This window comes from Lepidochelys olivacea (genome assembly GCF_965140295.1).
Source record: "Lepidochelys olivacea isolate rLepOli2 genome assembly, chromosome: 7".
Taxonomy (NCBI): Eukaryota; Metazoa; Chordata; order Testudines; family Cheloniidae; genus Lepidochelys; species Lepidochelys olivacea.
Genome location: NC_140417.1, coordinates 121,134,426 through 121,158,197, shown reverse-complemented (window position 1 = coordinate 121,158,197; position 23,772 = coordinate 121,134,426). Strand labels below are relative to the sequence as shown.

Sequence of the window (23,772 nt, the reverse complement as noted above, 5' to 3'; positions counted from 1 at the left end):
CTGCAACTTGAGACCATTACTCCTCGTTCTGTCATCTGCTACCATTGAGAACAGTCTAGAGCCATTCTCTTTGGAACCCCCTTTCAGGTAGTTGAAAGCAGCTATCAAATCCCCCCTCATTCTTCTCTTCTGCAGGCTAAACAAGCCCAGCTCTCTCAGCCTCTCCTCATAACTCATGTGTTCTAGACCCCTAATCATTTTTGTTGCCCTTTGCTGGACTCTCTCCAATTTATCCACATCCTTCTTGTAGTGTGGGGCCCAAAACTGGACACTGTACTCCAGATGAAGCCTCACCAATGTCGAATAGAGGGGAACGATCACATCCCTCGATCTGCTCGCTATGCCCCTACTTATACATCCCAAAATGCCATTGGCCTTCTTGGCAACAAGGGCACACTGCTGACTCATATCCAGCTTCTCGTCCACTGTCATCCCTAGGTCCTTTTCCGCAGAACTGCTGCCTAGCCATTCGGTCCCTAGTCTGTAGCGGTGCATTGGATTCTTCCATCCTAAGTGCAGGACCCTGCACTTATCCTTATTGAACCTCATCAGATTTCTTTTGGCCCAATCCTCCAATTTCTGTTGGCAAAAAAGAGAAGCTTTCCAACTCTTCCTCAGGTCATTTATATTGTCAGATTGGAATTATAAAAGGTAACAGCTAGGATACAAAACAGACACCCCAACCACAGCCTCTGAACCAGTCTATATCCCAAAGTTTGGGGCAAAGCTCACACTGAGGTAACTCACAAGGCAAGACTATTTCAAGCACAACACAGGATCCCTCAGGAGAGGCAACTTGGCAGAGCAGGTGGCCACAAAATAAGGATCAAACTGAAAGAGAATAGTATCCCTACTCCCCCATAAAGAAACCTGACAGTGCTTGGATCATGCGCAGGTACAAATAGAGCAGAAAGAGGACTTAAATTTAAGGCAGCTGCCTTCTTGGACTGGAGAAAGCTCTGTTTAAGTGCAATCAGCAGGGGGCTAGTCATTTTTGTTTCAAAGGCAGTTTAATATAAAAGGCAATTTTCTCTCTGCACAGCTATATTGTCTGTTTGATGCCTCTGCCTCCAACCGTCTTGTGCAGGAAAGAGTCAAATCACCATACAATTTCATGCAACAGGAGGTAAATGGAAGGCTCTTAAAAATCTCTCTACATAGCCATGCATTATATGGAGAATCTGGTCTCTTACCTGATTTTCTTTTTGAGGATCCATATTCCCTGAAAAATAGGCAACAACAGATAGACATGGTTAGTGTTTGGAATGTGGGGAAAGAAAAGGGTGTTTCCCAGACTTCCACCCCTACACTCAAGGGCTCATCCTCTGCTTTCCCTCCTTTAAACTGGAGGGTAGGGCTGCAAGGCATTGACACACACAGACTTATACACCCTGATCAGCAGCAGCTCATCAGCACCAGGAGCAGCAGCAGCTGGTGCTTCTGCAGCACTAGGGAGGTCAATGGACCATGTGATCCAAGACAGAGCAAACCATCTACAACCAGCAAAGCAGGGGAGAAGAGTGTCATTTTCCCCCCTTTAAAACAAAGTATTTAATGCCCCATTGCTGAATTAACCCATTACATTCCCTTACAAGTCAAACACTTTCTGCAAAGGTGCGGTTGCTATAGGCATATCGTGCATTGCTCACAGTCCCTTCATTTCAAATGCTAATTAATATCTGCATAAACCCCAGCCCCTTCTGGTTATCTCTGTCAAACACTTGTCCTCTCTTTAAAAAGGAAAACTTAGTTCTTTTTTTGTTGTTTTCAGGATAATGTGGCTTTTCTTCTGGATCTACAGATTGAAGGAAGCTAGTGCCTTTGCTCACAGAATAATATGTGGAAGTGCTAGAAGTTGCTATCACAGAAAAGAGGAAGAAATTGCTGAACAGAGCTGGGAGAAATTGGAAAAAATTGTTTTAGAATTAGAATGAGGGTGGAAAATATTTAATTATGGTAACTACTTCTTCCCACTCTCCCAGTGTCCTATCTGTATCTGTCTCTTAAACACTGACTGTGAAACGGGATGTGTAGTCAGGAACCAAGGGTTGCCTGCTACAGATGCCACTGGAGGACTGAGGTCTTTGTCAATTCTTTGGGTAGCGACTGGCTTGTTTATTCTCTCTTGTGCAGCACTGTGTATTCTATGGGGACATTTAAAAAAGCTGGGAAACACCAAGTATCCCAATGCTGATTATGCAAAATTCAGAATATTTGGGAGATAATCTGATAATCTGAAATGTTGGCATGGTCCCTAAAATCAGAAATGTGCATAGAAATGAATTTGGTTTTCCCAAATGTTTTGGATCTAGCCCCAGGACATTTGGATAGCCAGGATTTACTGCTGGTGAAGAAGAAGAAAAATCCCAGTTTCTTTTTGGGTCCCTTCGAATTTTCCAGTCTCACGTATTTCTATGAAACAGTGTTCTCATCAGTCATTTTTTCAATTGCATTTGAGGCAAAGCCCCTATCGTTCATAAACCAACTGGTTTTTGCCCAGAAGCAACATTGTTTTTTGTCCACTGTCACAGGGATATACTGTGAGGAGGGGGCTGGAGCACTACGTACTTCATCTATTCTGTGCTGCCCATTAAGGTACATGCCAACCCAAGCTTTCCTTTATTCAATGACCTTTTTAGCCTACCAGCTACACGTCTTTCATCACGACACCCACTGTGGTCAAGGCTGCCATGCTAGGAGTCTCTGTGGCACGCAGACTAGTGCTTAACAGCAGCTACCAATCAGTTCCTCGTCACAGACCCTACTACTCGTCCACCCGGTTTTGACAGTGGGCCCTTCTTTACCGATTCCGGACTGGGGAGGCCTCTAAGCAGCCAACCAGCACCACTGCGGTCTTTGAGACAATCCAAGCTGCAGTGCAGATCAAACAAGGATACAGATTGTCAAGGAGTGTCCGCGAATGAAATTCAGTGGTGGGCTCTGAGAGCTCCACTTGGCCACTAGGAATGCTATTGCTTGGCTCAGCGAATATGCAAACGCTATATAAATATGCTCCCTGGGAAGCTGTGGACAGCTCCTATAACTGAGAGTTACTCTTGGGCCACCATTGCACTCCATTCTTGGTGTGCAAAAGTGATGAGTGCCGTACAGGCATTGAACCAGAGCTTCCTCGGAGTTACACAGGAAAGTCTCCACAGCACAAACCAAACAGCCAGGCTCACAAGCAGAGAGGTGTAACAGATTCACACTCTGTGGATTGAGCACAGAGGGGGACACAGGACACAAATGACTGGGTTGCACAAAATTTTTACACATTTTTCATGAGTCATTAACTAGAAGGTGAAAAAACCTGAATTCCAAGTATCTTTCCTTTTGGTTATGAAAATTTTGCCCACCTCCAGTCCTGAATCCTTGGTTCTGAATGTGGTATAGTCCATATACGCCATATATCCCACCCCCACCCCCAGGAATTCCCACAAGTGCCCACTGTCATACTGTGGGGCAGTCGCACTACACACTCCATCTATTCTGGGCTCCAGATTAGTTCCAGGGGAAGCTGTGGGCAGCAACTGTCAATTAAAGTTCCTTTTGGGCCACCATTACACCCTGTTCTTCTAAGCTGCATCCCGATAGCTGTGCCAATGAGGAGCCTCAGCTCAGACGCAGACCCTGTATGCATCTCTTGGAGGGACTTTCATACTGGAGGCAGATTTCACACAGAATCAGACAAACAGACGTGCATTTGCTTTATATGATATTCCCATGGCATACGGGCTAATGGTCAAAGTGGTCTGAATTTAAGCAAGTCTGTCTTCCCCAGTGCTCATTTTGGTCCCTTCTCCTGATTCCTGCCTCTTGCACTGAAGTTGCTAGGACTGGTCCTGCCAGGTGCACTCAGGATCTTCCACGCTCAGTGACTTCAGTGCACGACTGAGTCTGTGATGCTGAATTTATCCCTTTGTAATAGCATCCATTACAACAGACTGAAGAAACAAAACAGGCGTCTGTGGCCTCACTATGGAATCGGGATGGAGATGCAGGGTTGTTAGGGAACATGGGCCCGTTGTATATTCAAACTCTTCAAGGCCCTGCACTGCTCAGTCCCACCTGCAGTGTGGGCCTGATTCTCCTCTCACTTGCATCAGGTTCACACTGGTGTTACTACACCAACTCCAACTAAGTATTGCTGATTTACATCAGTGTGAGATCAGAATCAGGCTCCATGTCTCTTTAGTCACCCCTTACTGCCTGGCTCGTGTCTCATGTTATGTCAATGCACACTGATGTTCCTTTGGTCTCCTCCATCACCCCAGCACTCACACCCGGAATGGCCTCTTCGCTCCAGTGTACCACACAACTTTACTCTCCTTCAGATTCCTCCCCAGAACTCACTTCTTCCCCTTAGACATCAACCCTGTCCATGTTCACACTTAGCCCCCTCCGCTACGCTTTCTTTATTGCCGTACCTTGTTGTGTTAAGTCTAATGTAAGTCCCAACCCTGGAAAAGGTTACTTTATGTGTGTGAATAGTCTCACTGAATTCATGCACGCTTTCCCATGTGAATAAGCATTTGCAGGAGCAGTGTCCTAGCTTGTACGCGGCAAGTCATGGGAACCTGCTATTCTAATGTGCCTGCTAAGGCACCATGTTCTCTTACGGTGCTCTGTTATTGTTATTATTAGTTGTGTTACGGTATTTCCAGGAGCCCATAATTGAATGTCGGGGCCCACGGTCTTAGGGGTGCCACGCACACATAGTAAGAGTCTCTGCCCCAAGGAGTTTATAATCTAAATTGACAAGACAGACAAAAGATGGGACAAAGAAAATATTAATGGCCCCCTTTGCCGAAGGGAAGCCGAATAAAGTGATTGCTCAAAGTCTCACAGGAAATCTCAGGCAGAGCTCAGGGCAGAACCAGATCTCATGGGTCCCAGTCCAGAGCCTCAATCACAAGACCATCCTTCCTGAAGAAATAAAATAGTAATTACATAAAAACATTTTCTTTTAACCCACATATTTTCATGGCTCAGATGAAATGGACACAGAAACCAGCCATCCTGGTGTAGGTTTTGCTGAACAGGTTTTGACTTTGGTTTTCCTGTAATAGGTGAAATTCAGCCTTGCCCAGAGGGCCAGTATGGACCTCTAAAGTTCCCTTCAGCCCTCAGATCTTACAAAGTACGTATGTTCTGTCTTGGCCCACTGCACAGGGGTGAATTTCACCCACAGAACTGGGACAGAACCAATCCCTGTTCTTTGAGTCTCCTGAACACTGGTGGTTCAGATAAAATGGAACTTGAATCAAAATCAACATCTCTCCCAAACAGGCTTTGAAAGCCCAAAGCCCAGTGTCCTTGGCCCTCCTCACTGTGAAGGAGAAAGCTCTAGTGGAAATATCAATCCTTGCAGTACCAAAGGGGGCAAAGAAAATGATCAGTCTACTTTAGTATGCTTTTTTGTATACGCTCTTTCCTTCTTTAACCTCCCATGAGACAAGTCCCTCTTTACTGTTTACAAGCAGCAGCTGCCCGGCAGCAACACCTGACTCCATGTCTAATTTTAAAATGCTGTTCATTCATACCCCTTCTTGGCTACTGACAGTGTAGGAGCACTCCCACCCTTACTAACCTCCGACGGTGCTTGGTCTAAGTCTGAAGTGCAGGGCTATGCCCAAGGACAGATAAGAAAATTCTACATTCATAATAATTATTTCAATTGTTAGTTCCTCAGGGCAGGGACCCCATCTTCTCCTGCATTTTGTACGGCACCAAACACACCATCAAGCACTTAAACAAACTGTGCCCTGCATCAAAAACCGCCTGCCAAGGAGGAGTTTAATATTGTTTCTTTAATTGCCCAGGAAAGGACACTGTTCTGCTAAATGTCCTAAATCACCCTGTTCAATCATCCTCTCTTTGGAGACTGACTTACATGCCATAGTCAATTATAGATCATAAAAAATATAGACAAGCACTACTTAGCATCACAATTGGAAAGGTGCATAACAAAAGAGGATTCTTATTAGAGTTGAGTCAATAAAAGTGTGAACAAAAATAAATGTAAGCTGCTGAGAAGACTGAAAGTGTATATAGCTTCCAGAAGGGATCTTCCGTGTTTTTCAGCCATGATTCTCATTGTTTGATTTGTATGTGGCCTTGGAAGGGTTCTCTTGAATCCCACATGAAGACTGTGCAATTAAGTTTTACACAGCTGTCCTGTAAGGGGATTGTCTGAAAACCAACACCCTTCCCAACCAAGGGGTGGGCTTTACGGATGCAGTTCACCCCTCCACAGCCACTCTGCCAGCTGAGAGTCTGCAATGGGTGTCACTGACTTTCTGTGCTTCCCTTGCACAGATTCTCACTAACTGGGTCTATGGAAGCAGAACTCCAATGGCCCTGCCATTTACTCAGCCTCATCCCATTCATGGTGGTACATACAGGGATGAGGGAGACCACGTCTCTGATACACTGGAGGTGAAGAGACTGCTCTGCACAGACACACCACCTATAGACCTCCCCTCCCCACACCCACTTGTTCTGAAGGGTACCATGGCATGGAATACTTTATGGGGTTCCTCCAGTAATGGGCATATATCACTCTTTAAGCACAAGTCCTCTTAGGACACATCCAGGCAGCGAGCCTCTCTGCCTTGCTCGACAGAGCCGCAACTTCATAGCACTGTCTACACCACTATTCTTGGAGCACTAGCACAAGACCCGTTAGCCCAAGTCTAGTGACCCAGGCTGGGCGGCTCCCTGCTGCGGGCTGCGTAGACATCTCCTTGGAATCAATAAACGAAGGCCCCGCTTCTATTCATTCAGTACAGACTTGTGACCGTGATGTTATTCCACGACCAGAGAAAATAGCATCCGTAAAGCATGAGGTGTAGGGAATAGTTGCCATAATACGACTGCCCATGCCATGGTCCATCTAGGCCAGTACCCTGTCTTCTGACAGTGGCCAGTGCCAGACGCTTCAGAGCGAATGAACAGAACAGGGCAGTTATCGAGTGATCCAGCTCCTGTTGTCCAGTCCCAGCTTCTGGTAGTCAGAGATTTTGTGACACCCAGACCATGGGGTTGCGTCCCTGATCCTATAGGCTAATTGCCATTGATGGACCTATCCTCAATGAACTTATCTCCCAGTTATACTTCTGGCCTTCACAACATCCCCTGGTAGGGTGACTGTGCGTTGTATGAAGCAGTACTTTCTTATGTTAGTTTTAAACCTGCTGCCTATTAATTTCATTGGGGGACACCTAGTTCTTGTGTTATGTGGAGGGATAAATAACACTTCCTTATTCACTTTCTCCACACCATTTATGATTGTCTAGACCTCTATCACACCCCCCACCACCTTAGTTGTCTCTTTTCTAAAATGAACAGGTCTTTTTAATATCTCCATGTTTGGAAGCTGTTCCATACCCCTAATAATTTCTGTTGCCTTTCTGTGTACTTTTCCAATTCTAATATATCTTTTTTGAGATGAGATGACCAGCACTGCATGCAGCATTCAAGGTGTGGGCATGCCATGAATTTATATACTGGCATTATTATATTTTTGTCTTATTATCTATTCCTTTCCTAATAGCTACTAATTCACTATGGAGTATTGCTGTGGGAAGTGACAGACCAGGTATTTCATTAGCAGAAATAGAAGCTACGGGGAAAGTAAACAATCTTCTAATCCATTTAAAAAGAAAAGGAGTACTTGTGGCACCTTTGAGACTAACAAATTTATTTGAGCATTTGTTAGTCTCTAAGATGCCACACGTACTCCTTTTCTTTTTGCGGATACAGACTAACACGGCTGCTACTCTGAAACCAATCCATTTAGCAGTGTTTGTCATCTCTATTTCCAAAGGAGGTGAAACAGCAGCAGACACCAAGTGGAGGAAGTTAATTTGTAGCCTCCAGAGCATTTAATACATGAATACATAAATTAAAATCAGTTCACATTTGCTGGCTTTTGCCAAGGCTTGTTTAAATATGTTGTAGGCCTCTATGTTCCCATGCTCCTTAATTCCTATGAGCCTTTGAGGCTGTGGGGAGTCACTGGCACTATAGAATGGATGTCATTTCAAATAAACCACTCCAACTATCATTCAATTTCCTATGAACTGGCAGACCGCCAAAACCACTGAACTCCATTCAGTAACTTAGTAACAGGAACAATAACTTCCCCCTTCTGAAGGTTGAGATGGTTTGCATATTGGATTATCAACGATTGCTGCAGTTCTTAGAACCATTTTCTCAATGCTATTGACATCAGATTTGACAGTTTATTTAAAAAAAACACAATACACCAAAATACCTCTCTCCTACGCTTTACAGTGTCACCACCTTTGCCTTGAGAACTGCCTTAAAATTTGAGTTGTTCCTTACTGATTTTATTCAAGAGCCAAACTGACATTCACTCTGGGGCTTTTTAGACAAAGCATGATTCCAAATCCACTGCCCCTAGGACTACATATTGACTGTATTATAGTCACACATAGGACAGGGCTCCACTGTCACATAAGAACTTCTCAATTTTTGCTTTACTTTAATCCTTGCGCAGTTGGAATTTCAATAAGAGAACAGGGTAAAGCTCATAACCGTCCTGCTCTGAGAGCGAAGGTCCTATCCTTCAGCTAAAGAGGGATCTCCATTAGCTTTTAGAGATAGACAGTTTATGCTACACAGTTGAGCAATTCAAATTCTGTCCATCAGGCAGCGGAGCGTACCCTTATACACTTCGCCTCTCTTAGTTCGATACGCTATTTTGTACCTCAAGATACAGTGTTAACAAATCATAAAGAGCACATTTGATCATTTCCCCCTCTCCCCAAGACAAATAAACAGACGAAGGCTTTTTTTTTTAAAGCATCTTATTCATTTCTTGATATAAATTGTTGCATTGTGGACCCTCTTGAACATGAATCTGTCCTTTCTGAACAGAGGTCCAGCTTTCAGTAGTCTCAGAATGGCCCCCATTGTGATGATAGAGACATCTAAGAGTCCAGAATTCCTCGCCGCAAGCAAAAAAGTACTTGAGGGGGGAGAAAAAGTCTGGTGACTTGACTTCAGACACAGGGATTTCTTGTTGGCCTGAAATCCTCATTTGCCACTAAGAGTGTTAAGGCAACATTGTGTAATCAGCTCCATAAGAGAAAGGAGGCACCACTGAAGAGGTGATCTTCCCTTTCTGTCATCTCTCTGTTATCTTCATAGTGTTACTCAAGTGCTGGCCTGGGACAAACTAATACAGGCTTATTTACCACTCATTTTTGGCATGGCTACAAGTGGTTTCTGACTCTGTAGTATCACATTTGTTGCTCCGTTACGCTCACTGGGACAAATTTGACTCCAGCCTTACTCATTGAAGCCAACAGGGTGAAATCAACCCAAGTTCTGCCCGTGAAAGGCTAATTACAAACTTGGAGACAAACTGTACCTCCAAGAGAACACAGGGATTGGGGGACCATCCAAACATGGCTACCCCTCACTCACTCAGAAGAGGGGGGAAGGGGTTCCGACACCCCTGAAGCAATGTACTCTCTACCTGAGTGGCTCTCAGTCTTTCTCGACTACTGTATCCCTTTCAGGAGTCCCAATGGTCTTGCATACCCCCAAGTTTCACCTCACTTAAAAACTACTTGAATACAAAATCAGACATAAAGATACAAAAATGTCACAGGATGCTCCTACTGAAAAATTGCTGACTTTCTCATTGTTCCCATATATTTGTAAAATAAATCAATTGGAATATAATTATTATACTTACATTTCAGTGTACAGTATATAAAGCAGTATAAACAAGCCATTGTATGAAATTTTAATTTGTACGGACTTCGCTAGTGCTTTTTATCTAGCTTGTTGTAAAGCTAGGCAAATATCGACATGAGTTGATGTGCTCCCTGAAAGACATCTGCATACTCCCAGGGGCATGCGTACCCCTGGTCGAGAACCATGGCTCTTTCCTCCAGATCCTCCCTGTCCAGGGATCCATATGTAAGTGGTAGTTTGTGGCAAGTGACACACATTGTCCCCATCCTCTCCCATTTCTGAGGGGATCCCCAGATCAGCCACCAACTGTGGAATCTTGCCTGTGCTTTCAGGGAGCAGGAGTCAGGGGAAGCAGAGGCCACAGAGAGGCAAACAGCTGCAGGTTTGAGAGATGGCTGCTCTACTTATTTTGATTTTATTTTATTAAGATCAAGTGACTCTCCTGGAGGAAGACTTGGTATTAAGTGCTACAGATATATGGCACTGGGGCACCGTGAAAGAGCCCCGGCCTCACAAGCCATCCCAGCCGGCAGTGAGAGAGGGCTCTGTAGAACCAGGAGGCTTTGGGAATATCGTGACAGTCAATTAAAGCCATGTGATCCCTCTCCTGTAAGGGTCACCCAGCACTAGGAAAGACAACATGGATGTTTATAGCAGGCTTTTTCCTGGAAAGAGACAGTACAAAAACAAGGTCTTGCCTAAGAATCACATCCCCATCTGTTTCTGCTTTGCCCTGTTTATCCCCTCCCATAGTAAGTTTCTCCACAGGAGATCAAAACATATTTACCTCACCAAGGGTCCCGTTTCTGCAAGGTACTGAGTGCCTCCTGAAAGCCGACCTCCCAGCTGTCCCTAATGAAAGTGCAAAATTTACCTCCATCCCACAGTGGGCAAGGACGTGTCATTTTATTACTGTACATTATTTATAGCAGAAATACTAAATGTTAAAAACAAGGTCATGACATTAATCATTGTAATGCTCCCTAAGCTACTGCTTTTTCAGTTGTGCCCTTCACTTGGGGTCTTCAATATTTGGAACAAATGCACACACATGCGCACAGTCTATATAAAAATATGCATCTTATTACCATTACAAACGACTTACTGGGTGCTAGAGAGACAAGATGGGGGAGGTGATATCTTTTATTGGACCAACTTCTGTTGGTAAGAGAGACGAGCTTTCAAGCTTACACAGTGCTCTTCTTAAAGCTTGTCTCCCTCATTAACAGAAGTTGGTCCACCAGAAGACATTACCTCACCCTCCTTATCTCTCTCTAATATCCTGGAACCAACATAGCTACACCACCACTGCATACATTACTGGATGTTAGCATGTTAAGTAAACGTGGAACTTTATAAACAACTTTGGCCAATAACCTCTCATAGAAATCTTAATAATCTGGTAAAAAAAAGTAATAGGGCAGCAAGTGTTTTGAATTTTTTGCTTGATTTTCATTTGGTCTTGTTTGATTTCACAAGTTTGCAGCTGGCATTCTAGTTATGGTATAATAGCAGTGTCCAACCCTTGACGGGAGGGTTGCTTGTAGAACTTAAGGCTCTAAACTGTGAACCTCGAGGGCAGCGATGTTAAGAAGAAAATTTTCAACTCCTAATCAGATCCAAATGTGGTCACGGAGCCATGCCCTGCCATTTTGAAACAGAAGTGTTTGAATCAGCAGAATCACTATATTGGGCCAGTATATCTGCAGTCTCAGGAGTAGGGTTGCCAGGCGTCCAGTTTTCGACCAGAACACCTGGTCAAAAAGGGACCCTGGCGGCTCCAGCTAAAAGTCCAGTTGGCCGCAGTGGCTGGCTTTGCGCAGCTCCCGGAAGCGGTCGGCATGTCCCGTCGGCTCCTTGGGGCAGGGGCAGCCAGGGGGGCTCCATGTGCTGCAGAAACTGTGGCCAATAGGAGATGCAGGGGCAGCACCTGCAGACGGGGGTAGCGCAGCTTCCCTGGACGCCCCTGCGCCTAGGAGCCGGAGCAACATGCCGGCCACTTCCGGGAGCCCCATGAGGTAAGTGCCCCCCAGAGCCCGCACCCCAAACCGCCTCCCACACCCCAAACCCCTGCCCCAGCCCTGAGTCCCCTTCCGCACCCAAACTCCCTCCTGCACCCCGCAGCCCAACCCCATGCCCCAGCCCTGAGCCCCCTTCCAGACCCAAACTCCCTCCCAGAGCCTGCACCTCGCACCTTCTCCTGCACCCCAACCCTCTGCCCCAGCCCTGAGCCCCCTCCCACACTCCAAACTACTTGGCCCCAGCCCAAAGCCCCCTCCTGCACCCCAAATCCCACCCCTGCACCCCCTCATCCCCAGCCCCCCCAGAGCCCGCACCCGCAGCCCTCACTCCCTCCCATACCCCAACCTCCTGCCCCCCCGAATCCAAACCCCTCATCCTCAGCCCCACCCAAGAGCCCGCAACCCCAGCCAGAGCCCTCACCGCCTCCCGCACCCTCTGTCCCAGCCCAGTTAAAATGAGCGCGTGAGTGAGGGTGGGAGAGAGCGAGCAATGGAAGGAGGGGGGATGGAGTGAGCGAGGGCCTCAGAGTAGGGGGGCAGGGGCCTCAGGGAAGGGGGCAGGACAAGGGCGTTTAGTTTTCTGCCATCAGAAAGTTGGCAACCTTACTCAGGAGCAAATCGGATGTGAGCTGAGCATGCTCCGCGTGGCTGGTGTCTCTTTGCTACTGCAGCGGCTCATTACCGGGAAGGGCGGTAGAGAAAAATACTGATGGTTTCTTTGCATTTAAATGGGATGTTCTTGATTTTGTTATTCAAATTATAGTGGGTCTATTTAAAAAATGAAATCTGAATTTAACACAAAATACGTTAGATCTAAATGTTGTTTGATCTCTTAGAACGTTTCCATAAAAAATAAATATGCTGAACCCATGAGCCTCTGTCAAAAATTGTACGGTAAAAGGCTGCTTTTCTACATCTGAAGAAAGAACTGGGAAAAATACCTAATTTTTGAGGTCAAGCTTTCTAAATATGACACAATAGGTCATGTACTGCATTAAAGGCTTATTTTGTTTAATAAAAATAAATTTTACATGCTTTTTGTATGTTTCATTAAATTCCAGGTACCGTTCTAATTCAGCTCAATAAAAATCATAAGCAAAAAGTTAATTATCTAGTAAATAAGCAATGTATCATTCACCATTTTCTAAGATCCTAAAAATGTTCAATTAATTAATAGGAATCTGAAAATATTAAGCTATATAATTGCTTAAATAAATGTATACAGTTATAGCATCCCCTCCTAGGTAGCATACGTATGTACCAAACCTAGTGTAAAGGCTCTATTTCGTTATAAATCAAGAAGCTTTAATGATTATATTAATGGATGTGAATGCACCTTTCTTTAGAAAATAACTGAAGTACAAATGAAAAAGTTGATTAAAATCACTAATATAAATCACCTTGATTAAAATCAATCCCCCTTGAAGGGAGATTAGTTCTGGATGCTCCACTGCCTGCCTCCCTGTGTTTGCTCCAGGTATAGCAGGACAGAAGCTGAATTAGCTCTGCCTGAGATTAGAGGAGGGTCTAGCAAAGGATGATTTCCTCCCCAAAACAGCCACCCAGGGAGGCCCAGGAGAGGGGGGAAGGAGGAGAAGGTGTGAAATAGTTACAGCTTCCAGGGAGGCCCAGGAGAGGGGGGAAGAAGGAGAAGGTGTGAAATAGTTACAGCTTCCTGATTCTCTGCCCCAGCCCAGTGTAGAGCAGCCTAGGGGCAGTTTTACTTTGCACAAACAGGCTATGGCCTACAAAGCACCAAGCTAGTTGAGGATAGCCAGAGTGCAATCTGCTCCAGTCATTGCCCTCCCCTGACCCACGTCCACCCCCTGCACCCTGGTCTGTGGGCAGGCAGGCATAGGGACCCCCCACTCCAGGGCAACCCTCAGCAGGCTTGTGCTCTCTTTGCACCGCCTCACACAGCACAGCACAACAAACTGGGCAGGAATCTGCCCTCTAGTATTGATTGTAGCATCCTGACCTTTCTTGAAGAAATACGTTCATCCCTCAAGCAGAGCCCAGAGATGGTGCTGCTGAGATTAAAAAAAAAATGCCCATTGAAACATCGTGGAAATGACATCCCGAGGAGTGAGTCGGTCATGGGATACACAGGCATAGGCCCTCAGGCTGAAAAAAATCTGGCATTGCTGGGTTAGAACAACCTACAATGCTACATTATTCCTCGTGCTTAAGTTGTCCTCGAGACACTCACTTTGTTGGCACTTTGTTGGGTAGATTCTTGCTTAAGTTCACCTATTGTGTATATTTCTGGGATGACTGTAAAAGGCACTGTTGAATTTCAACTATATATAACCGGGCCATAATGAAAAGCCTATAAAGGTCTTTGATCAAACCTTAATGGGACTTACAAAGGGGAGAACCTATAGTGCTCTAGGGGAAAGGTTTCCTCATCTTGCCTCCTTTAGAGAGACTCAATGAGCCCTTAAAAGCAATTTAATCCCGATTTATGTTAGCTACGTGATTTTTCTGCATGTACAAACTACAGGAGAAGGGCTCTCATCTCAAAATACTACTGTACTTAGGAAATTACCAACAAATGCTATAATGCTCTCAGTGCCTTTGACTTCCTCAATGCAGTGGAAACTAGCAATTTAAGTAAATACTTCACCATTCCCTATTGTCCCATATGCCACATCCAGCATCTGGCAGGGTACAAGCTATATGGTATATTTTGCTAATGGCAAGTGAGTCTCTTCTGTCCATTTAAGCTGAAATATGTATTTATATTTTGAAAGATGTTCAAGCGAGCAAACACCCAGTTTGTTAAGACAGAGGCATCCTTTAGAATAGGTCTGTACGGACTCAACAACTATCAGTGCACATTCAACAAAAGTGAGTCACTTTATCACCATTTTATTGATGGGGAGACTAAAATATGTTAAGTGATTGGGCCAAGGTCATACAGAAAGTCAGAGGCAGAGCCAGGAAACCAGCTCTCATGAATGCCAGCTCTGCATTTTAACCTGCATTTAGTCAAATGCATAGAGCAGGGGATGTCAAAAGGCAAATCAGCTCAGGCCCCACCTTCCCTTGTGCTAGAGGCAACATTCACATAGCTCAACTGTTAATGAAATACCAGGATACTAAGCTGCACAAACATTAGGGCAGGCTGGAAAAAGGCAGGTATTTTCCGTGCAAAACATAAAAAAAAAATGAAAAAAATCAGTTTCATTCCAAAAGTTTTGCAGGAATTTTCAGTTTTTCAATTAAATGAAAACCAAAAAACCTCAGTTTTATTTCCCACTCTCCTTTTCTCTCCATTTTCCCTCTTCCCTCCACCTTCTAAGGTGGAAATGGGAAAGAGGGGATAAACGCCTCAAAACAACGCAATGCTTTTCGGGATGGCCAGCAGGTTCAACAGCACAAGGAGTTCACTGCTCCCCCCTCACACACTTAGGCCTTGTCTACACTGGTGGCAGTGGGTCAGGTATGTGTAGCTACAGGCCGTCGTGACAGGCGGGCTGCGTCCACATGGTGGTGTGCAGCTATCCATGGCTGCAAGAGGTTCTGGCAGCTGGGAGGCAGCAGGAAACGACACTGCAGTATGGATGTGGGAAGCATTGCCTGGGTATACAGCAGGGGCGGGCAAACTTTTTGGCCTGAGGGCCGCATCAGGTTTCTGAAATTGTATGGAGGGCTGGTTAAGGGAGACTGTGCCTCCCCAAACAGCCAGGCGTAGCCTGGCCCCCGCCCCCTATCCGACCCCCCAGCTTCTCGCCCCCTGATGGCCCGGGTCCCCCGGGACTCCTGCCCCATCCAATGCCCCCATTCCCTGATGGCCCCCTGGGGACCCCTGCCCCATCCACCACCCCCCGCTCTCGGTCCCCCCCCACACTCAACCCCCCCCACACTCCTGACTGCCCTCCCGGGATCCCTGCCCCATCCAACCACCCCTTCTCCCTGACCGCCCCCGGACCCCTTGCCCCTAACTGCCCCCCACCACCCCATTCAACCCCGCCTCCTTCCTGACTGCCCCCTAAGATCCCTGCCCCCATTCAACCCCCATTCCCTGCCCTCTGACCGCCCCGACCCTTATCCACGCCCCTGACCATCCCCCGAACTCTCCTGCCCTCTATCCAACACCCCCTGCTCCCTGCCTCCTTACCGTGCTCCTGGGGCACCGGTATTTTCCACAGTATGCATCCGATGAAGAGAGCTGTAGCTCACAAAAGCTTATGCTCAAATAAATTGGTTAGTCTCTAAGGTGCCACAAGTCCTCCTTTTCTTTTTGCGAATACAGACTAACACGGCTGTTACTCTGCACGAGGACAGGCAGCCACGCCGTGCCACCCAGCACAGAGCACCGGGTCAGGCTGGGCTCTGCAGTGCAGCCCCGCCGTCCAGAGTATTGCGCCGTGCGGCGGCGTGGCTGGGGGAGCGGGGACAGCCTCCCGGGCCAGGAGCTCAGGGGCTGGGCAAGATGGTCCCATGGGCCAGATGTGGCCCACGGGCCGTAGTTTCCCACCTCTGTATATAGCCTGGGGGGTTCAGGTGTATCTGTACTCTACTCTACTCTCCTAAGCCATGTTTCACCATCTACACTGCTACTTATACTCCTGCAGACGTACCTTTAGCCTTAGAGCTGCCTTCGGACTGCTGCGTATGAGGCATTGGTCACCAGTGTGAAGCAGTGCCTGGCGACCCATAGGGGGCAGGTGTAGCAGGAGGCAGGAGCCCATCTCTCACACTGTGAAGGGGAAGGGAGCCAGGGCAACTGGGGAAACTGAGGCAGCCAGTGGCGGGAATCAAGGGCAGCAGGGGCTGGGAAAGGAGGAGCATGGGGCAGTCTGACTGTAAGAGGCAGAGATGAGCAGGCTGTTGAGGGGCGGTGGGAGCCTGGAGCCCTGGGGGCTCATTTGGGTGCAATCCTGAAACAGCATCACCCCTTCTGCCCCTACTTCGCCATAATCCCCCAACCTCCTTGAGCCTCCCTTCCCTCCACTCCTTCCCCCTCACCTCCCTGTCTGCAAGGCCCCGAGACTACCAGGTGCCAGGGCAAACTCCAGGGCGCTGCCTGCTCCCTGGTGGCTCGCGCCACAGGCAGGGAGGAACTGCAAGGGGAACCCTGTGGCCCTGTGAGATGAACAGCTGGTGCTGGGCTGAGCCTGTGGGGGAATCTCAGCAGGAATCCCAGGCTGCCACTTTTCAAGACTGTAAATTAACAAAGTAACAGAAGAGTTATTGCCCTTTCCAGACACTGTCCAGGCCCCATGAGTCTGAGAAGGCCTGGCAAAGCAGAGAAAATGCTATGCACTGTGTCACACGATTTTAAATTGCCTCATGGCGACATATCGTATGGTGTCTGGCAGGGTGTTTTTGGGTTCTCCTCAGGCCTTTTAAGGGTAAGTCTGCTCAGGGATAAAACCCCCACAGCACGGCCGCGGCTGACCCAGGTCAGCTAAGCCGGGCTTGGGCTGCAGGGCTAAAAATTGCTCTGTAGCCATTCAGGCTTGGGCTGGAGACCGAGCTGTGGGTCCCCCCACCCTCACAGGGTCCTAGAGCTACTCCAGGCCTGAAGGTTTACATAGCAGGTGTTTAGCCCCGGAGCCCAGCGAGCCTGAGTGCGTGGACCTAGGCCAGCCGCAGGTTTCTGATCCCTGTGTAGACATACCCTTATTAACACATTGCTTACACTTCTCTCTCTCTCGCTGCTCCTGCTTTGTTATTGACCACATTATGTGCAACAGAAGCTGCACCTTGAGCGATTAGGGGTGCAGACAGCAGATGGCCGTTGCCTGAGTGCAGATTTCAGACTGCTAATTACCCCACTGCCCTGGCTGGTTTGATGCTCTCTTTTAATGGCAGATCCTGCCTCTCACAGATGAAACCACATCAGGTGCATTTTTGAAAATCAGCTGCTGTTTGTGCGGCCCTGAGAGAGGCAGACGATCTTCCAAGATATGTAGAAATTCATTGCGTGTGTTGAAGGCGGGATCAAGCTCTTTGTACGAATTCTGATTTCTTCATTCAGTGACTACAGTCCTTCTTTTCTACACTACATCTGACCAAAAAGACTACCCTATCAAATCTGATCTTCCGTTGTCAGGATAACAAAATGCAGCACACAGTAAACAGTAATTTCCTATGTCTATTTATCTCAGCAATATGTCCTGAGTTAACCGCGGGCAATATCAAATACCCTTGCATCTGACTATAAAAGCTACACAGCTCCTCTATCAGACAATAGTTTTATTAGCCACGACATTGTTATCTGCTTGCTTCTACAAAGTGAAGCACAGAAGGACCCTTCAATTTATTACTCGGGGTAATAAATAACAGTGCAAGAAATTTATCACAAGTTCATGAACTCTGGGAGGTTTTTTTTAAATCACTATTCTTCGAACCAAGCTTTGCCAGTAACAACAAAACTCCAAAACATATCAAAGCATCCAGTAAATTGTGCTGGATTGGCAGCTACCATTGGCTATCTCTGGACTGATTACACACGGGCAGCACGCAGACTTAAAAATATCCTCTTTGTTTCTAACACCAGCAGAGCAAAGAACGAAATTGCCTGGAGGAACCTTTGCAAATACTGTATCATATTGGGATGCAGGAGCTCATTTAAAATTCTCAGCCATAAACACTTACGAATCCAGGTAGTTACACAGTACAATACAGCACTGGTTCTCAAAGCCGGTCCACCGCTTGTTCAGGGAAAGCCCCTGGAGCGCCGGACCGGTTTGTTTACCTGCCACGTCCGCAGGTTCGGCCGATCGCGGCTCCCACTGGCCGCGGTTCACCGCTCCAGGCCAACGGGGGCTGTGAGAAGCGGCGCGGGCCAAGGGACGTGCTGGCCGCCTTTCCACAGCCCCCATTGGCCTGGAGCAGCGAACCGCGGCCAGTGGGAGCCGCGATCGGCCGAACCTGCGGACGCGGCAGGTAAACAAACCGGTCCGGCACGCCAGGGGCTTTCCCTGAACAAGCGGCGGACCGGTTTTGAGAACCACTGCAATAGAGGGTTTCCTAAGCCTAAAATCTCTCAAATCGTGGAACACTTTTTAAGGCAAAATTGCTCTCGTTACCCTATCTCCTAATCCCACCAATTAGGATCTCACAATCTCCCTGCAATGGATATAGATCTAATTTATGCAAAACTGCAATATCACCTGTAGCTGTGACTGCATTGTTATTCCCTGCCATCTACACAAATGCCCTGTGTGAAGGACTTTAAATTTATTAAGATCAAATCTTGTTTCTTTGGGACTCCACTTGCCTAATTTCTCCAGATTACTTTACAGTTGGGTTCTCTCCTTCTGTACCGGTATATTTCCTACCACTACATTTTTGTAGTCACCAGAAAATGTGATCAAATTGACAATGAAGAAATCAGCAGGCAGACAGGGTCTTTACTTAAAGCTGGATAGATTAAAAACAACCAAAGATACCTATAGAAGTCTCACTGGATTGGCAGAAGGGGATATTGCTAGCATCCAGGGTCACTGTGCCAAAAGGAGCAACATGGATCACCTAGAAATCCATGGGGGATTTAGAGGTTTAGATTGGATATTAGGAAAAACTTTTTCACTAGGAGGGTAGTGAAACACTGGAATGCGTTACCTAGGGAGGTGGTAGAATCTCCTTCCTTAGAGGTTTTTAAGGTCAGGCTTGACAAAGCCCTGGCTGGGATTATTTAACTGGGAATTGGTCCTGCTTTGAGCAGGGGGTTGGACTAGATGACCTTCTGGGGTCCCTTCCAACCCTGATATTCTATGATTCTATGATTCTAAATCCACTGCCATTTCAGACCCACTGATTTAGGGCATTTTTCAGAATGCCCCATGAATGGTGAGCTACCTTTGGGTGAACAGGTATGCAATCAAAGGGACCTGTCCTAATTCTTTGTCTCACAAATTCAGGAAATGGTGTCAAAAAAATATTGATTATACTAGGTCAATTCATCTGAACTGTGACTCATTCTCTGTGAGGGAACCAAAGAGAGCAGCCTAACTGCCATGTCTCAGTTTGGGTTGGTGGATGGTGCCTGTATGAATGGACGCTCAGAACTGGATACAGACAATGATGCTGATGATGACAGCTAGCAATGTAGAGAAGTAGGATGGTTGTTATCATTCATGTAGGCGCCTCCGCTAGTACCTTCTGGTACGAAGTGTGACCTCCTCGCCCCAATGGAATGTCCCAAAGGGACTGTAATTAAGAATTAGAAAATCACACCAATCAAAACAATATTTAGCCAGACCTGGAAACACACCAAATGGTGCAGAGAGACCATTTCTACACTCTCCAGCATTATATACAATCTGTACTATCAGGGCATATATGACCAGGGATACACAAATCTTTCTGACCACAGAGAATTATTTTCCCTTTCAGACAGACAAGCTGAGCTTTGACACAAATACTTATGATGACCTGGGAGCATCTGAAATGTAATGAAGCTGGACACTATAGAAAGTTCCAGAACATGAACTATCTCACTCTAAATGTACCCTGCAATTTCAGCTACTATAATTTTTGGCAGCTAGAATTAATGTTAGATAGGATCAGCACTCAGTCACAAGCCTGCTGCTGATGTAGTTGAACTCTGGCTCCCATCTCCACTGAAGCTCATTTCTATTCGCCTTTTAGAACACATACCTCACTATAGCGCATAAAACCATACCACAGGGCCAGTTAATGGGCTTAGCTTGGACCCTCACTCTGCATGCCAAGGTTAAGAAGAGCACCCTAGGCCTTATGTCACTCTTAAGCAACCTCCTCTGGCCAGCTGAGGAAGGTCCTTGATGAGCTTCAGTGGAAGCCATGCCCAGCTTCTCTCTGTCGGAACGATGTAATTTGCCTGAATTTCTTCATCTGTACAATGAATTGCAGGTGCAAATCTGAGCTTGTGCACCTCTATCTGATTTGCACAGAACACTCAGACACAAATGTTGCGGGCACAAAGTGAGCTAATAAAAGGGAGGCCGCCTGTCTGAAAACGTAGCTGTGACGGGATGTATAAACCCCACACTGGACAGGAGAGGGTTAAGGAGCAACTCTGGGCTCAGGAGGCCCTGCCCCTCAGCCCAGGCTGAGCATGCTCGGGATGGAGGCGGGGTTTAAAAGGCAGCCAGACCACTCAGTCAGGGCTGGCATACCAGGGAGAAGGACATGCTCTGGGAGCTCCAGGGGAGACACAGAAGGATCTCGCACCAAGCTAGGGAACAGAGGAGCTATGGCACCACAGATTGGGACCAGGGAAGGGAACTCAGAAGGCAGAGCCCCCCAGGGACGGCCAACTGGGATGCAGAGAGAGATAGAAGTAGGGTGACCAGACAGCAAGTGTGAAAAATCGGGACGGGGGTGAGGGGTAATAGAAGCCTATATAAGAAAAAGACCTAAAAATCGGGACTGTACCTATAAAATGGGGACATCTGGTCACCCTAGGTAGAAGTGACCCAGGGAGGCTGACTTGACGCTGATGCAAGGCACCGTGGCATGAGTGAAGCCAAACCAGCCTCCTCCAAGGCCCTGGGTCAGAGCCCGGTGGAGTGGGAGGGCCCTCCGGGATCCCCTACCCCATCTGGGAACTTCACCCACTCAGTGGGGTTGCTGCCCGAGAACTGCACCCATTAGGCATGGTTGCTGCCAGAGGCGAACCATTGGGTGTAAATGCCTCCTTGGGCCTTAACCACTAGGTGGAAGATGCAGCCTCCTGCCTGTTCTCCACTTGTGAGGTAACTCCCTTCTCTTCATGTGCCAGTATATTTATGTCTGCATCTGTAATTTTCACTCCATGCATCTGAAGAAGTGGGGTTTTTACCCACGAAAGCTTATGCTCAAATAAATCTGTTAGTCTTTAAGGTGCCTCAGGACTCCTTGTTGTTTTTGTGGACACAGACTAACACGGCTAACCCCTGATACTTGACTTCCTGCCTACAGCAGCGCTAAAATAAAATAGTTCTGGAAGTTTATTAAGAAGAAGAAGAAGCAAAAGAAAAAAACCCTTCAAACTTCTTCACTGTGAACAAGGCGGAGATTCTTGGGCACATTCAACCCTGTTGCAACTGAGTGGAAATCTCATTGAGGACAATGCAGTTACATGATATTATACCAGGACTGAATTAGGGCCAGTGAATTAATTTGTTACAGTATCTCTGGAAAAGTTCTACGGAATGTAACAGAAGATGATAATCTTTCTGAAGGCATTTAGAAGTGCACAGCATGGGCGCCGACTCTGTGGCTGCTCCAGCCCTGGAGCACCCACAGAAAAAAATTAGCGGGTGCTTAACAACCACTGGTAGCCAGCTCCCCTCCCCTCCCCGCCCCCAGCGCCTCCTGCCTGCTGGCAGCCCCACTGATCAGCTGCTCCCCTCCCTCCCAGCACCTCCCGCTCACCACAATTAGCTGTTCTGCAGCGTGCAGGAGGCACTGCGGGAGCGGGGAGGAGCAGGGACGGGGCGCACCCGGGGGAGGGGGCAGAACTGGGCAGGAAGAGGTGAGGCAGGGGCAGAGCAGGGGTGGAGTGGGGGCGGGCCCTGAGCTTGAGCTGGGGTTGAGCACCCCCGGGGAAAGGGAAAAGCTGGCACCTGTGGTGCACAGAAAACAAAGGGCAACATACTTCTATACAATAGCCACCTACCTAGTGCAGAGGTCCCCAAACTTAGGGGGCGCGGAGGAATGTTTGAGGGGGTATGGCGGGGCCTGAGCCAGTCCCCGAGCGGAAGGGGAAGAAATGCCACACAGCCCCGCTCCCCTCCCAGCTCTGCTCTGGTCCTGCCCCCACCTGCATGCACAGCCACAGCTCTGCACCTGGTCCCGGCCCCAGCCCTACCCAGAGCCTCAGCTCCATTTCCAGCCCCACTTCTGGCCTAGGCCCTGCCCCTAGCTGCGGCCCCACCCTCCACCCGCCGGGAGCCACGGATAGGGGCACGGGGAGGCACAATCCTGAAAAGTTTGGGAACCACTGACCTAGTGGGCAAACTCAAATCCCTAATATAAACACCCCACAAATTTGGGGGAACCAAATTTGGATCCAGATTTGGATGCTATTCACGTCCATCTGCAGTGAAAGAATGAAGTGATCCCTTTCGTATAAATCCCTGACCAATTCTTAATGCAGATATTACTTTTCATTCCCATCAGGCCTTGGAACAAATTTTTTCCAATGTCAATTTCTCAGTCTGTGTCCTGGTTTCATAGAAATGTACAGGAAGGCTGGCAGAATCTAATTACTCCCATCCTGTTGGCTGGCTAAGGAAGAAGACGTTTTAATTAAGCTAAAAAGAAAATTTATGAGTCTCCCCACTCCTTCAAAATGAGCTTTGATTCAGCAGGTATCTGAGGCCTGGAACACAAAGAGTGTCTTTCTGTCTGTTAAGGCGAAAAGAGCATTTGCAGTTTGTAACTGATGCAATTGTTCACATTATCGTTTATCTTATCGGACGTGGGCGTGGAGAAAAATGTAGTCAATTGCAGGAATTACAGGCCCCCCCCCCCCGCCGCCCCCTGTTTTCTTTTAAGCTGTCACTTTCTCTGTAACTCACAACACTAGACTGTTGAGGAGGTCCCTTTGATCCCACGGACTGTGGTTTGTTTCTCTGCACTTTTTCCTCCCATTGTTACCCAAAATGCCAGAAGCTGGATAAGAGAAAACAGTGCCATATCCTTCCCTTAGAATCTGCCTTGTTATCATTCTGACATTACCACTGACTGTGAACCGCAGGGTTAAATTCTGTGCTCAATTACACTGGTGTAAATCCAGAGTAACTCCACTGAAATTCATGCCACTCTGGATTAACTCTGGTACAATGGAGAGCAGCATTTGGGCAAAGCAGCACTGAGAAATCTATCCTACAGTGGGGGGTAAAACTCAGAGCACAAAGCACAACGTCATGCTGCCAATAAGTGGGTTCTCAGCACTCTATCTACATTCATTCCTCAGGCTGAAGCTACTTCCCTATATGTACTGTACCGAGTGCTACAACAACTATATTAGGCAGTGCTGTGTCACTGTAAGCCTCTCGGTTACCGGCCTGCCCAATGTACTTGAACTCTGGTT

General features: G+C 47.3%; 1 protein-coding gene across 6 annotated transcripts in view; it reads right to left on the bottom strand.

Annotated features, from left to right (window-relative positions):
- Positions 1-23,772, bottom strand: part of SH3PXD2A (SH3 and PX domains 2A) — a 383,399-nt gene that overhangs the window by 135,419 nt on the left and 224,208 nt on the right. For 5 of the 6 annotated variants that reach the window (XM_084634157.1, XM_084634156.1, XM_084634159.1 and 2 more), the window contains one exon: positions 1,194-1,222. In XM_084634157.1, coding sequence (XP_084490283.1) covers positions 1,194-1,222 — 29 coding nt within the window. Of the gene's footprint in view, positions 1-1,193; positions 1,318-23,772 lie in introns of those variants that run through there. The other variant, XM_084634161.1, reaches the window with a different exon arrangement.